At 34.3% G+C, this 17,343-nt stretch overlaps 1 protein-coding gene across 1 annotated transcript; it reads right to left on the reverse strand.

Moving 5' to 3' along the window:
- Positions 1–10,849: 10,849 nt before the first annotated feature.
- On the reverse strand, positions 10,850–16,178 carry LOC136835127 (uncharacterized). The gene is made up of 7 exons (XM_067098328.1): positions 16,162–16,178; positions 15,534–15,617; positions 14,233–14,367; positions 13,762–13,878; positions 12,282–12,788; positions 11,666–11,785; positions 10,850–11,278 (listed from the first exon to the last, which is right to left on the reverse strand). The coding sequence occupies exons 2-7, from the start codon at positions 15,612–15,614 to the stop codon at positions 11,036–11,038; spliced, it is 1,203 nt and encodes a 400-aa protein (XP_066954429.1). The 5' UTR covers positions 15,615–15,617; positions 16,162–16,178; the 3' UTR covers positions 10,850–11,035.
- Positions 16,179–17,343: the final 1,165 nt, after the last annotated feature.

Here is a 17,343-nt window from a genome sequence, read left to right on the forward strand (position 1 = left end):
GATGTTTGCAATTGGGAAGTGTTCTTATTTGATTGCCGAGCTCGTAACTAATTGCTCATATTTGATTCCCCAACTTGCTCCAGATCTCTCTTTCGCAGGTTGCCGAACTTACATTATATATTGTGTTTTATTTAAAAGCGGGCTTTAAAATAACTTGGTCCTGTGCTCGTAACATAGGAGTGATTTCTAGAATACAGATACAAACATTTTTCAAATTGTCTTTCTAGCAGGCAGGGAGTTTTAATCCCTTCTTGTTTGCTTTATTCTTTTCATCGTGCTGCATAACATAATGTTGGTTCCATTTTGAACAACGAGCAAAAATTTATACCCAACACTTACGATGAATAATCAGTAGCGAAGAGTAGTATCGGGAAGCAAAAAAAAAAAAAGTAATAACTATAATAATAAAACCAACGGATGTTGCAAACGGAAAATCAATCCTATCAGGTCTTATCTCAGTAAATGACTAATTATTATGGATATGACTGTTTAATGATAATTCAATAAGGGCGTATGTTAGCTCTTATGAAAATTGATATGAAATGCCTTCAGGGTTTCTGTAGCATCAGCCCCATAAATTTGATCTCGAAGTGGGGTTGGTTCTCGGAATGACCTCGTTTTCTGTGGCTGATGGTTGCATTTTAGTGTTTTTTTTATAGTAACCTATCTACGTGGGCTTTGCCCATTTACAAAGTACTCAAGATGCTAATACCGTCTCATAAAAGGTCATGTAAATCATGTTTAGCTTCACATACTTGCATGCGTACATACATACATGCATAATTACTTCAAACAACACAAATTCCCCGTGTATAAGTTATTACTTCCACAAAGGATCTCAATAATGCGGAAGGTTCAAAAGAGGAGACTCTTTATTTCCAAGCTTTCAGAGGCGCGTCTGCCTTCATCATCACGGGACCAAATTATTATATGCATATGAGTGAAGTCCGTGTGTGCATTCATACCTACATACACCTATTATGTACACATATAAATGATATATGTATATAGGCCTATGCATGCAATTGTCATTGAATGCTTTTGCAACGTGGTTTTACTCGGAACTCTTTCTTCCTCGTCCAGTGTGTTATAGTCTCCATTCCACTGGAATCTCTTGCTCTCGTTAACTGCATCTCATTTCCGCGTGAATTTGAAATGACCTTATAACTCCTACCCTAGTATTTTACCCACAGAGATACTCATTAGCGCAACTCTTGATGCAACACAGTGATATATATATACACAGTATATTCTCTTGAATAAAAATGACATTTCAACAAAGGTCCCTCGTTGTTGAAGCATCGTTAATTAAATTTCGTCTTATTGGGAAACGTAGTACTCTTGTGAAGTTGACTTTGGTCCTGTCTCCATATTAATTTTAATTGAAGTGATATTCCCTTTACTTTTGTCTTTCCCTGATTGATATCAAGACCTTGCATGAATGCATGAAACAGCCCTCCTCCATTTTTTTTTCAACTCTATTGCAGTTAAACCCTGTACCATCTACTCAAGTTATGAAGTAGTTTTGTGATAGATGTTACACAATCACGTTTTTTTCTTTCTATTTTCCATTAAAACTTACTGCTATTGTTCTCGTCAGAAAATCAGCTAACAGCGGTGTCTGACGACTTGGTTGTGATCTGTTGCTCATTAAAACTGTTTTTAGTCTTGTTATAATATTGATAAATTGCTGTACCAGCTCGTTACTGGCCTTGGCTTGCTGTACAGCCGACCCATGATGGTTAGTGAGCAGCTGTCGTAAACTTGAATTGCTGATAATAAGCGTAAGAAGTGGCATCTTGACGAAAGAATCATATTTTTGTGTGTGTATATTTGGAACCTTTGATATTTAAGTTTTACTCTAAAGTGTTATGTTACACCCCTATGAACAGCTATTGTTCCATACATTATATTCTTTGGGCATTTCAAGAATGTGAACCATTTCAGTGATAGCAATTCACTATTAACCCGATTGGAGAGTGGATTACATATATATAACAAGAGTTTGACTGTAACCAATATATATGTGTCTGTAATTATTAGTTATGAAATTATTTGATCACCTGAATTAAAGTACTTTTAAGAGGTGTCATCGACTGTAAATAGTTCTATATTAGGTGAAAGGTGGAACATGAAGTTAGGGAAACTATATAATAAAAATAAAGATTGTGAATTGAAGATAGTAATTGAAGATAGTAATTACATGACGGTCAAGAGGTTTGACCAGTGGAAGATATTAACCGTTGTTTATTTTGACCAGGAAAATAACAAAGAAAGAGTTGTCAGGAATGTGTCGAGATTAGAGAACTCTTCTTCAATAAAGAATCGAGATTAGAGAATTCTTGTGTTATAGAGAATCGAGATTATAGAACGCCTGTGTTATAGAGATGTGTTCAAGATAATATAGAGATAGAGTTAAGAATCCGCGGCGTTGCAACATTGTAGCATTTAATATTATTGTGCTGCATTCTGTTTTGCTCTTTTCTGTTCCTCTTTAAATTTAAGTGTTCATTTTGCATTATAAAGGTCAACGAATTAATATAAGAATGGAAATGATTTAGTATGCATTTTTTTCACTATTTAATTATCGTTGATGTGAATGAACTTATTACAGTTCTATCTAATTTTTGTTGTTGAGGTGCATTTTGATTATCGTCCTGATGCGAATTTCAGTTTTTATTTCGATTTATTATTTATATATTTTTTTTTCATTTTCCATTACACGTGTCATCTTGACGGCATTTTATCTTAATTGTAGAAATGGCGTGCACTTTGTTTGAATGCCCTGTTTATTTTTTGTCCCTCTGTAATTTTTTTTGTTGTCTTTGTTAAATCTTGAGTCGAAAAGACTGATATCTTGTGTATGTTTGGTTGGAGCGATGCAGAAGGTAGTTTAGATATATTTATTTTTGGTTATTGCAGAAAATTAATTACAGTATCGAAAAACGAATTGGAATTCTCATTTCAAAATCGAATACGTGCTTAGGTACGTTTGGAGGACAGGACACTCTCGCCTCTCTCATCTCGATGACTTTTTTTCAGAAATTTTCTTTGGAAGATAACTGAATATTTTAATATCGCAGTATCTTAGTCTGTGCGTAACTGTCTTTTACATGTAATCATCCTTTTACTCATAATGTTTAAAGTTACATCGCTAATGGAGAGGGCTTAATAATTCTCATTACCTTTGGCAGGAAAATTGCCACGAAGAATCGCAATTAGGTACGACTCAGTGTGTGTGTGTGTTTGTCTGTGTATGTATGTATGTATGTATGTATGTATGTATCTACATCCGGATAATAACCTTCATGATATTACGGAGACTTACTGTTTAATTTGATACTCGTCCGCAAGCTAAATGGAATGTGGGTTTACGTACGTGCGTGTCAAGATTGTAAGAAACTCCTCCATGTTAAGTAATGGTAAGGTGTCAAGTATATTTACTTCGTAAGTTTGTTATACCCAGTTCACGAAATTCCTTTTTGCGCGCTGTCCTGTAAAGCTTTTGTGTTACAATATCAAAATGTTTCATTGATGTAAGTGCTGTACTCGAATATCCTTTCATGATCATGAATTTGAGTGGTGTTAGTATTGCATGATACCACCCGCTGGCGACGAAATCGTATTTTTGAAATATTTGTCTTTAAACCTGAAATGACAGAATGATTTCGAATATTATATTGACCTTAATATTCCGTGTCATGGAACTGTTATTTATATTTTACGTTGAAACTTTATTTCCGTGGATACTGCTGTACTTTACCAAAATTACATCCAGCATAATTTTTTTAACCAAAATTTAAATTATCATTTGCTTATCCTGCCCTTTCGTTTTACATTGTTGTTAAATTAGTTATTGCCAAGTTTCATCACATCCTTGGAGTATATTAGCCACGAGACAAATACTAATCCATTATACATAATTTTAACTTGGTTCAGGATTGATACCCAATTGCCAAGGAAGGCAAATATTGTCTACTGATATAAGGAAACGTTTAGAAAAGATCGACCACCCATCAAGGAACCAGTTACTCTTTAATTTTTATAGTGATCCGAATCCTAGTCCACTTCCATATTTGGACAGCTAGCCTGTGAGGTAAGAGCTAAAACCATTCCATTAGTCAGATAGTGACTGGAATTTAGATCTTATAAGAGAACACCCAATGTCATAATGAATTTAGTTTTAATGAAGCTCATTTGTAGATGTATTGGCCATTAAATAGGAACATTGCTATTGAATTGCAAAGAGAAGCTTTATATTATGTGGGAACTTGCCATACATTTTTACGAAACATTTTTTGAAGGTTGGCCAGAGCCCACAAGCCTCCTAGTTTTTAGTGCCTAAGCAGATTTGGAGGAAGGATGATCAGTCGTGCTTAGGCATAGTATCTACCGAGTATTTTTTTTATTTATTATAAGTTCATATATGTTTTTAGGAAGGGTTTAAGTTATAATTCTAGACGTGCTTGTATGCATTATTATGTTGTTTTGTGCAATTGTTATCCGGCGTTTTCCTTTAGTGAGAATAAGATTAGCTGTGGCCTCGTAGAAGAGTCCTCGGAGGGGAAGTGGAATATGGTGCCATTGGCATCTTTAGATATATTGAGGAAGCTGGTCTTATTTATAAACTTTAGCCTTTAATTGTATTTTTATTTTTAAGCTTCTTTTATTTTTAAATATATGATTTTATTGGTTCTGCGTTTTAATGTATGTTGGTGCCGACACCAGAAAGCTAAAACTTATGCACAGCGAAATTGTTGTTGCAGGGACTAGACCTCTGTTTTTTATCTGTACTTTTTTGCGCCGATGACCTTGCAGTTATGACGCCAGATAAATTTTACTCAGTCAGTCAATCGTAAGAAAGAGTTCATCTGCCATAAAGGGGCGTTTCCAACTCGATGGATTCCTTAACCTTCAACTAGGTGCTTTAGGATACATTGTAAATGCAACCCAAACCATAAGTATCTCTCAGGAAATACAGGTCGTATCGCTTACAACCAATGCCTTAGCAGCCCTTAGCAGTGAAACGTAATGTCAGTTTTGGTTGCTGTTGGGCTCAGAGGATAGGCTCATCCGCCATTGGGAATCATTTCCTCTCCCAAGGAGTTCACAACCATCTAAGCAATCTCTGTCTTCGTGTGCGGTTCATGAAAGTCCCAGACCATTGGCACCACTACCACGGCAGTCAAACTCTCTCTCTCTCTCTCTCTCTCTCTCTCTCTCTCTCTCTCTCTCTCTCTCTTAGTATGATCTATAAATTGTACGATTTTATTTTGTATTCGACCTATTACTTTTCCTTTTCCCGCATGTTTTCGTGGATCATCGTAACGTTTTCATCAAAAGTCTTCAAACGAATTTTGTAAAACATTTCCAGTGACCCGGAAAAATAAATCTTTGACGAATTTAATCTCTTTTATTCCCACTCTCTGGGTTTTATATTGGGTTATATATATATTTTTTCTTTTATTTCTGATCCTAGTCCTGTTTTGTTTTCCGGTATGTAACTACATGCCTGTTAGCGAATGATGCTAGATCTTTCAGGCTGAAAAACGCTGCTGAAATTGTTCGTTTGTGTTTGATTGATGATGTAGTTTTAAAAAAAGAATTTTTTTCATTACAGAAAACACACCAGTTTAAGCCACAGGTGCTTCTGTTAAAACGTTTTCGTCAGTAGGTGGTGTCATTCTTTGAAGGACGAAGCTTAGGAGCAAAGAAGGCGTGGAAAACATTCAGATTAGGGTTTTAAACTGCTTTAAAAAATCTAGGAGTGGCTTCTCACAGAGCGAAGCGTTGTTGTTTATATATTCAGATGCAACTTATATTCAAGAATGATAAATGGAAACAGGGAAAAACTAACGTAACCCTTGTCGACTAAGTGCGGCAAATATTGCAACGAACATTTAGCAAACAATGGAAGTACACCACTCTGGTCACTCCCTTTTATCTTAAATAGAGAAAAGATTAGTTTGGAATGTGATGTAAAAGCATACATAAGCACAGAGGGATGATTGTAGACCGGTACAAAATTAGTATGACAATTACAGGAACATGTCAACAAACTGAACCGGATTCTTATACGTTTCGAAGGTTGTTCTAATTGCAAATAGCAATTAACATACGTAAGTACCCAAACAGGTGCGTGTGTGTGTATATATATATATATGTATATATAAGTATGTATTGTGTATGTGTGTATATATTATATACATACATATATATGTGTATGTGTGTTATTTAATAGCCACAATAACCTATTAACCCTAGATTTCTTCAAACATATTGATAAACTTGTCACTGCAAAACCTAAGAAACGTATGAAGAAATTCTGATCTGACGCCTGTGGCAGGATTTGAACCCACCCAGGATGTCAGAGTAAGGTTTCTTAAACCATTCGACCCTCAAAATCGAAAAGTTGAAAGGCTTTTGTGGCTACTATAAATGCATATATAAGTAAATATATATATATATATATATATATATATATATATATGTATATATATATATATATATATAATGTGTGTGTGTGTGTATTTTCAGATATATATATATATATTATATATATATATGTATGTATGTATATACATATATATATATATATATATATATATATATATATATATATATATATATATATATATATATATATATAGGGGTGTGTGTGTATATTAGTATACACTCATATACAAATAAATTTGTATATGCGTATATATATACAACTACCTTTTTTAATTTTTTTAATTACTACATCCCTTCATGGTAGTGCATTTTCATGCATGGTCATGATTTTGCCTTTCTACTCCAGAACTATATTTTAAAAACTTGTCGTTTCAGCCAGACAGGACAATTTCCCTTAATTAGTTTCCTTAAAAAACGGTTTTCTACGAACACTTGAAACTGTACCAACAGTCAGTTGTGCACAATCTCATTTGCTTCGCTTCTTCGGGCTTGTGTTGAAGTGGAAAGAATTGTAGCGAGCATAGGTACTACTCCCGTGCTTCAAAAATATGAAGTGGGCCCGGTCTTCATCCATTTTGCCTGTCGATGCGGCTAAGCCTTTATTAAATTTTGGCGAACGTCGAGGCTACCTTTGATGAAGAAGCATTTAGAGGGCGCACTTTCCACTCCGCTTTTATTATGACTTTTCGTTCGTTTCCAATATGCGCATTTCATCGCTTTAATTAAAAATTTGGTTCCTTGCGCATATTCGAACATTCATGTATTTCCGGTATACGTATATCAATGTCTTTTATTTAAATTTGTGTCTGTACGCATATTCGTACTTTCATGTATGTATTTTTCATCTTTTATTTAAAAAGTTTATCCGTACTCATATTCATACACAATTTGGCAGAAATTAAGGGTAAACTTTTGAGGTAAAAACATGGATACCTGGTTATTATTTTTTTACTTATAAAGTAATTCATCGGGTCAGTACAAAAGGAAATAGGATATTCACATAAATGGAATTTAAAAATGATTTAATTTTGCGAGTGGACTTCCCAAGAGTAAAAAAAAATAGATAAATCTTTTTATGAAAAAACCTTGACGTTGAGTGGCATGTCATCCGTGTAAAGAATTACCTCGGTTCTGGAAATGACGGTCAAGAATAAACTCAGAGCAGTAATTAGCGAAGGAAATGTTTATCTTCCACCACCAACGTGAAAGACATTTGAAATGTTAATAATAAAAAAAAAAACAAGATCATAAAAAGTAAAAATCCCCATTTAATGTTTTTGAGAGTTGACTGCGAGTAGCGTTGACTACTTTGCATGCATTACTTGTTAACCAGTTGGAGTGTACTTAATTTTGTTGTTTGTTTTATAATTTTTACCTTATTTTGATGATCGTGAGTTCATGTATTTCCAATGCTTATTTCATTGTCTTTTGTTTGATATTTGTGACCGTATTCATATTCTTACACAAAATGGAAGAAATTAATGATAAACTTTTAATCCAACCTGGTTATTATTTTTTGACTGATCGAAATTCAAATTGGCAAGGTCATTACAAAAGGATGTAGGAAAATTGCAGAGCGGACTTCCCCAGAGAAAATAAAATTAGGTAAAAGTTTTTATAAAAAACTTTGACGTTGAGTGGCACCTCATTCATGGAAAGAATTATCTTGGTTCCGGAAAGAACGGTCAAGAATAAACTCGAGCAGTAAATAAAGAGGGAAATGTTTATCTACCACCACCACCATAAAAGTCATTCGGAATGATGATAATAAAGAACAGTATAAAAAGTAAAAATTTCTATTTAATGTTTCTGAAAGTTGACTTTGAGAAGCGTACATTGCATGCATTTCTTGTTAACCAGTTGGGGTGTCTTTTATTTGATCAATCCTTATGAGTAATTTTTGATATTTTAAATAATTTCAAATTACTGAACCCGTCTTCGCAAGGAGTGAAGTCTATTTCTTTATGTCGACACTTCAACACTTCAAGAACAATTTGTATACATACCTAATATTTACATTATATATATTTATATATATATATATATATATATATATATATATATATATATATATATATATATATATACATACATATAAATACATATACTGTATATTTATATGTATATATATAATTTGTTGAAATGTATCCATATCCATGTCTTTAGTATTGGGTGTACTATTACAGTACCTTACATATGTTCGAAAAACATATGGATATGGAAAGACTGCCTTCCGGTGGCTTTGTTTTGTTTTGAATTAACAAGTCGTGTGTTGACACATTTGCATTTTTCCGCAATGTTGATGATCTGTCGTGCAAAAATTTCAACTTGCAAAAATTTACACTTGGATTTTTATTTGACTTTGACGACTTCTTTTTCTTTGTTGTTGAAGTTTGCGGTTTACCATTCACGTCATTATACATTGTTGTAATAGCACTGAAGAGACTAGACTCGGTGTTTTCATCCTAATTACCACTACGAGTAAGTTCTTGGAATGAGTTTTTCCCTTCATGATTGACTATTTTAGTAATCCCTGTGTCCTCCTTTGTTCATTGTGAACGATTACTAATAAATTTATGTGTTTTGTTTTATGTATTTTACATTTTCAACCACCCATTTCTTGTCATGATACTACTTTGCTAAGAAATGCAGTTTAGCCAATGTTCAAATTTGGTTATGCGTTTGTTTGTGTGAAATGTATATATAACACGTCGTAGGTAGATGTATTTGGAGAATGGTCGTAAGTGTTCTGATGTTATAATATCCAAAACATACAGCATAAAGAAAAAAGAGGTAATTTTGGGTGCCTGCGTTTGTGTGTGTGTGTGTGTTAGAGAGAGAGAGAGAAAGAGAGAGAGAGAGAATGTATCAGAGATAATGCGGTAAGGTTCAGGGAATGTTTCGTTCCACAGAGGCAAGAGTGGTATTTAATTACCGAATGTTGGTAAAATGAATAATAAAGCTTTTTGTCAGAAACTTTTCACCAGGATACGCTCTTTATTAGCAAATAACACACTGTCCCTGTCTTGTCCATCTCCCATAGTTTCGATCATTTTCGGACAAAGGGCATAAATACGCCTTTTCTGTGGAGCAGTGCTGTACAACCTTTTCCGTTACCACAACGGAGGGAATTTTACCAAAACCCTTTGGAATCGTTCCCATATCAAGGCATAGGCCTACCCTATACACCCTAGTCAGTCTTCACCATCATGATGTTGCAACTCACTAGTAATCCCATGTATACTTTCATATCGAGTGTAGTACTGTACTTAAGTGGCCTTCAGTGATAGCCAGATGTTCTGTGGCACACAAGTTTGTATGACCATTTTGGGACAAGGGTAAGGGACTAGTAGCCTCATCCTGTGAATTAGTTATTGGAATCTTAGAACAGTTCTCAAAGGTCTGGCGTGAATAGCATTGGGTCACAATGATGCTTGAGAAACCAAGGTACCATGCATTCTTTGGCTTAATGCAGCTTTCCTTTCAAGCTTCTTCGAATTGCTATTTTTTTTTTTTTTGTCTTCAATAATTAGCCGAAACTTTTGAGTAAGCTTTATTAATTTCTTTCAATTTTCTTGTTTCAAGATTTTCTCAGTGTTGAACGCAAAGTACATTATTCTTTGGCTGTGTGTTTGTTGAATACAGAAAAATAGTTAAATATGTGGATACTGTTGCGGTTTGTAGGATTGTTATTCATTAATAAAATGTCAGCGTCAATGGCTTCTCATTACTTAATTTTCCTATGTTCCTAATTTTATGGTCAATTTCCTCTTCTTATTTATTTTGTAATTTTTCAGGTTTGAGACTATACCGATGATTTTTGACTTCCAGGTATTTAGAAAATTTATTTATCGCGTACTTGACGATATGCTTGTTTATTAAGCCTCCTCGGTTTATAGTTTCAAAATTAGCCTTTTCACTGCTCTAAAAGATTCGAACGAGCATCTAATCTGGTTCTGTTTTAGCCACAAACTCTGCTTGTGATCTTTCCCAGTCATCATGTTAGGGTTTATTGTTCGAAAACCGTTTCTTGTGATTCTGCTTTTGTATTTCCGTTTCCTCTCCTGTTTTCCAGTGCACAAAGCTTGAAAAAATAGAGCGTGTGCTGGTAATCCTGCTGAAAGCGTTAGTACAGTCTGCGCCAGTTGAATCTTTATGCCAGTTTGCTGGGGCATGCCAAATCCCTTGCAAAGCTTGACATATATGAGGACTTTTCGGGGTTCCGACTGCCCGTTGTGTTTTGAATTCAGCAGAAAAAACTATCAGCTGGTGTTTGTATTTAATTTTCTTCTTTTATTTTTCATTTAGATTTCGTAAAATGTGTGGTAGCATAATTTGGTTTAGCACTACAGGTTCATTTGAAAGAGACACTGAAATGTGAGGTTTTATTATGATAATACATTCTTTACCTCTACCTCTGCTCTTATGGTACTTGACCAGAGATAAAAATATATGATAAAATTCTTATTCTCAGATTAGTATTAGACTAGACAAGGAACAATAACTTGAAAGCTTTTAACTTTGGGTCATTTTGGCTTTTTCAAACGACTCGACGTGTCGAAGGTGGTTTTGTCGGTTTTCAAAGAATTTCTAACTCACTGATGGAATCGACCCCAGTGACGATGGCGGCGAGTTTGTTCAGAACTGTGCTTGGGTCGTCTTCGCTTGGGAAGAGCGAGAGGTCGAATTCTCCGATGTTCCTTCTGAGGTCCTCCTTGAAGCAGGCGTTGGTTCTCGTCTCCTTCTCGCATTCCATCGCCATCAGGAGGCGCTGGAGGTTGAGAGGGAGGGGAGAGCGTTGGGCGTGCAGTGGGAGACAGTACTGGGGAGAAAGAAATGCTGGTTATTTTTATGAAGAATGCAGATAGATAGTTCATCGAACCTTGATAACTCTGAAAACAGTGTTCAAGACTTTAGATAGCGTAGGTGATGATTTAAAACTTAGCTTCTTTAGACAGTGTTGTGGAGGAAAAGTACTATATGTAAAGAAAAAACCCTCCCCCTTGCTATGTTTAAACTGCTGTTCTTGTACATATTTTGTCCCCCAACGCTTTTGAAAATATGAATCTAAACGCCCCAAGACGTTAGTAGATAAATTCAAATCACTATTTAGACGTAAAATAAGATATAGGTACCTGCCAAGAACTGATATGGTTCCACAGATAAAATAAAGTTTACTAATGTAAATGTGTTTTAATGAAACACTTACCGACATATCTCTGCAGTAGTGGATGCCGTCAACAAGATCATTCTTTAACTGTTGACTGATGGGCAGAGCAGCGTAGTGATTGATGAGGATGTCGACGTTGAGGTTCAAGTATTCGTCAATCTGCAGAGAATATAGAAGATATTGTTTCATCTGGTTCTATCAGTGTTGGTCTTCTAAGATGATGTTTACTGAACAATATTACTACGAGGGAATTTTATTTCTCTTGTGAATTGTGTTGTTAATAAAATGCTTTAGTAAAAGTAGCTTTTGACAGTTTTTTTTTTTTTTTTTTTTTTTGCTGGGTTACCAGAGTTATTCAGTCAATCAGCCAGATTTAAGTGAATATTCGGCACAAATTTTTTTAATATATATATATATATATATATATATATATATATATATATATATATATATATATATATATATATATATATATGCTTATACATATACATACACACATATATATTATATATATATTATATTTATCGATAGATAGATAGATATTACATAAAGTACTTAAGTTTCTTTAAAGATAAATATGTGAATTAGGTATCAATTAACATTAGATTTATGTCGTTATTCTATGAATATTTTCAGAAGCACTGGTATAACTTACAATTCCAATCTGATGCAGAGTGCACGTGTAGTTACTGAGGGAAGCCGTGATCTTGTTGACTGAATCCAGCAAGTAGTATTTGTCGAAGAACGGTTCTTGCTGTTGCTGTGGTACTTGTGGCACTTGTGGTACTGGTGGTACTTGTGGCACTGTTGGTACTTGTGGCACCGTGGTTTGTGGTACTGGTGACACACTTGTTTTTGGTACTGGTGGCACTGTGGTTTGTGGTACTGGTGGCACTGTGGTTTTTGGTACTGGTGGCACTGTGGTTTTTGGTACTGGTGGCACTGTGGTTTGTGGTACTGGTGGCACTTGTGGTTGTGGCACTACCACTTGCTGTGACAACCGTGATCCGAATGGTTCCTGATCCTCCCCGATATCTCCTGACAGATCATCATATTCTTCCTCCTCCTCTTCTTCTTCTTCTCCTTCAGGTGGTAGTTGGGTGGTTGGTACCTGCCCCTCTTCCTCCTCCTCCTCCTCCTCCTCTAGCTGAGCTTGGCGTTTCTGGGAAATTCAGATAAGACGGGGTCACGATTCACATTCTAATTCATTTTTACTTTCAGTTGAACCATTTTGCAGTTTTGCTACAGTGAAAAGTGTATGGTACAGAATATTTGCTGTTACGAGTTATTAAGCACATTGTCACGAGAAGTTTAGTATTGTTTAAATCTTTATAGTTATATCGCTGTCGCTGGTTGTTTATTGCTTGACTGAAAATAAGCGATTAATGGGGCAGTTTTTCGTAGAGAAATATATTTCATCACGATTAATGCTTGTTATTGTAACTATAGGCAAATATTATACTTCAGGGTCTAACATAAAGTATACGCTTTGCATTTGACATCTATCATGCACAATTTTTTTTTTTTTGTCATGATGACATGAGTGGTAGAGATGAACATAAAAGATTATTGTATAACGATTTGTTCTGGCCTTTTATACGGAAAAATGTTTTGTATACAAATGTTTACGCGTACATACATATTTACCCTGTGTTTGTGTTTATATTTATATATATATATATATATATATATATATATATATATATATATATATATATATATATATATATATATGCAGAAGTATGAAAGTGTGTGTTTTATCATTGTAAACAGAGAGAGAGAGAGAGAGAGAGAGAGAGAGAGAGAGAGAGAGAGAGAGAGAGAGAGAGAGAGAAAATCATATATGAAGTATTCTGTATTCGTTCATACATTCATATTTAAATAATTTTTTCGTTCTCAGAATGCCATAACATCATTGTGTTGTTCTGTCAGAAGTAATTACTAATCTGAGCTGCTTATATTGTAGTCAGAAAATAGGTGAACTACGGTGATACCAAAGAGCTAGAAATGCTTGATGTTAGAAAAGAGGCGAAAAAGTTATAATATTATCTTGGAAAGTGACCTTTGGACGAAAGTGATTTGAACATTTTGCTCTTGGAAACAGTTCAAGAATAGTACAGTGGAATGTAAAATACCTTTCTGTATTGGAATTGCTGGTAACCATGCGGTACCCCTTGATATTGAGGGTATCCTGGATGGTAGGATGGGTAGGGCACGTATGAGGAATCGCCTCCGAAGTGTCGTGGGTATCCCTGTGGTAAAACATAAACAAATAATTGAAGGATTAAAAGTTGCCACTCATTAGTAAAGGTAGTTATACTTGGATAAAATTTTATGTTTAATTAACGGTTACAGGTGGTACCATGATATAATACAAGCACATTATAATGTTACCCTGACAACATAAAGTCGTTTAAGCATGATAACATAATTATGATACAAATAATTATACCAAACATGAGACTATTTAGTATATATTAGTGTCTTTGGGGCCACTTACAGAAAGAACAGTTTCACCATATTACACGCAATACGAAGGTGCTGCTTGTAAATAGAACAGTTTCACAATATTAGACTTAAATACGAAGAGAAAAACTGTTACTTACGACACTCGAAGAATAGATGGAGAAGTCGAGACGGTAAAGGTTGGAAACTGGAAGTTGCAGGCAGTTTCGTTGGGCAATTGCAATCGTCGCCAAATAGTCATAGTAGATGCCTTCCCCGAAGCAATTAGCCATGGTCTTTGGAAATTAGAAAAGACTTCTAAAATATTTTATTTATATTTAATGTGATGTGTGTATAGAATGTTCCGTCAGTATAAATGGAAGTAATTTATATATATATATATATATATATATATATATATATATATATATATATATATATATATAATATATATATATATATATATTATATATATATATATATATATATATACACACACATATATGTTTATATATATATACTGTATATATATATATTATTTATATATATACACACATACACATGTTTGTATATATATGTATGTATAAATTGTATATATATATATATAAATAAATATATATATATTATATACATATTATATACATATTATGTATATATATTATATATATACAGTATATATATCGTGTAACAGTTAAATGTTGTACAAATGATGTACAAAATTTACGTTCAGTTTCAAGTTGGGAAGTGTGAGCGATTAAAAATGTAATATCCAACAAAATGTTTCTGAAAATAGCATCGATGAAACAGTAATTTTTAAAAGCATTGAGAAATGAAGCTTGAATGCAACATAGGATATGTATAGGAAATGATGGCTGCTTTTATGAATGTCATTTTATAATGGTGATCTGTATTTAGCAGTTATGGCTTGATGCATTTTGTTCGAGAGTGTGTCACAGTTTATGTTTTGTGCTCAGTTTTATTCGTGAATATACATATGATAATAATAATAATAATAATAATAATAATAAAAATAATAATAATAATAGCTCCAGGACTCATGCAGAAGAGCGTGCTATTAGAAGCAGCGCACATAGTGAGAAAATTGATGGACTCCTAAGGAGGCAGGATGCAACCCGGAACCCCGCACTATAAATACCACTCAGTCGAACAGGATGACTGAGATAAAAAAAAAAATTAATAATAATTAATAATAATAATAATAATAATAATAATAATAATAATAAAATAATGGGTATTTACTTGCAGTAATAGAAATGATATTGCTACTACGAACAATTAAATACGAATAATTAAATCTTTGATAATAAAAATTACCAGGAAAAGAGAATAGTAATTGATATGGTAATAACATATTATAATTGAAATGACAGTAATGAAAATGTAAAATAGATAATGAGAATGAGAGTTAGAAGAGAAACTATGAACACAAGTTTTTACATACCTTCGTGAAACCATACTTTTCGTAGAAGCCATCTTGGGCTACGACGGCGGCCGCCAGTGATAGTAACGCCACAGCATACATTATCTGAAAGGAATTTAAATATATGCTAATACTTGCCTGTTTTATTTAATCTGTTTGGTATATTATGCAGGAGGCAAAAATATATTTTTAGGACACTGCACAGCTAGCAAAAATTACTTTTTTTATGTGAATTTTTTTACATATGCTGTAAAGGTATTTATGTTTATTTTATACTTGGGAATAAGTTGGGGTCAATTAGGTAATACCTGGAATTCCGAAAATTAACACTGGGATAATTTTTTAAATCATATCGATAATCCTGCAAATTAATACACTGGAACCAATTACTTAATTCTGAAAATTTCTGAGGATCACCTGATTATTAAAGAATTTTAAATTTAATATGTCCGTACAAAATCGAAATATCTGGATTGAAAATAATGTATATTACTGGGGATCATATATTATAGTATTCAGATAATCTAGCTGTTTAAAGTCGAAGTGTTTATAAGTAAAATACCAACATATCTGATGTTCAAATAATATTGTCATTAAAATGTTAACACAAAGTACAAACTCTGCATCTCCTAATCTGAGAGGCGCTTACCTTCTTGTAGGTGTTGTGACCAGTTAAGTGGTAAGGAGATGGGTCTGTCGCCTCCTTTTATACACACGCTGCTAAGTCTATCAGGCCTGCGACGTCCTCCCACCCTATGTTTGTTGTTATCCCGCAAACAAAGACGCGGTCCAAGGGCGGTTATGATAATTAAAATTATGCTAAATGCCATTCCGCTTCCATGAGTCTTCTGCCTTCGGGGGACATTCTTCGGTCTCTCTCTCTCTCTCTCTCTCTCTCTACAAGACTGGTATTTTCAGGGACTGTCTTCCTCTCTCTCTCTCTCTCTCTCTCTCTCTCTCTCTCCAAGACTGGTATTTCTAGGACGTTCGTCTCTCTCTCTCTCTCTCCAAGACTCTCTCTCTCTCTCTCCAAGACTGGTATTTTCAGGGGACGTTCGTCTCTCTCTCTCTCTCTCCAAGACTGGTATTTTCAGGGGACGTTCGTCTCTCTCTCTCTCTCTCTCTCTCTCTCTCTCTTTCCAAGACTGATATTGCTCTCCTGAAGCAAGTAGGTAGTCTTTGAATTCTCCTACCATTAATCTTCTGCCTTCGATGGACATTCTTCTCTCTCTCTCTCTCTCTCTCTCTCTCTCTCTCTCTCTCTCTCTCTCTCTCTCTCTGCAACACTGATATTGGTCTTTGAAGTGAATAGGCAATCTTTATTTTTAAATATCTACATTAGGGTCATTTTCAGATGCTTATATTTAAAACGGGGCTGCCATTGTAACCATATTTTTAGCTTTTAATGTGAATTTCCATGTCACATAATGGCCCTCACGGAGCTAATTAATCAGCGTTAATAATTCTTTGTCTTTTATGTATCATCTTCTTGATATTTAATTTGTCATTATAAAAGTTTCTTGGAACTAAATTTATTCTTTAGTTTATAATTAATGTAAATTGGCTTGCCTTATCACTGGCTATTATATGGGCGTAACGTCGTAGGCTAATAATAGGCAGTAGAATTTCGGGAAAGTTCGAGTAATTCTCACGAATAGGTCACTCATATCCAGACTCAAGGATAGTTATTTGCTTATGGTTTTCAAGGAATTGTCCTCAAAGACTATCAACGTGCGGAACTAAGAATTCTCATTGAGATAATTACCCTTGGTTTAAAAGAATTGCTGGCGATTACTAGTTGACGCCTTGCAGTTTTCTTTCAGAAAAAAAA

This window comes from Macrobrachium rosenbergii, chromosome 55, assembly GCF_040412425.1.
Source record: "Macrobrachium rosenbergii isolate ZJJX-2024 chromosome 55, ASM4041242v1, whole genome shotgun sequence".
NCBI lineage: Eukaryota > Metazoa > Arthropoda > Malacostraca > Decapoda > Palaemonidae > Macrobrachium > Macrobrachium rosenbergii.

Excerpts from the sequence above, each read along its gene's own strand:
- LOC136835127 (XM_067098328.1), bottom strand. The coding sequence starts at position 15,614 with ATGTATGCTGTGGCGTTACTATCACTGGCGGCCGCCGTCGTAGCCCAA. Across the intron at positions 11,786-12,281 it reads CTCTGCATCAGATTGGAATT|ATTGACGAATACTTGAACCT; the intron begins GTAAGTTATACC and ends TATTCTCTGCAG. Across the intron at positions 11,279-11,665 it reads ACTACTGCAGAGATATGTCG|TACTGTCTCCCACTGCACGC; the intron begins GTAAGTGTTTCA and ends CTTTCTCCCCAG.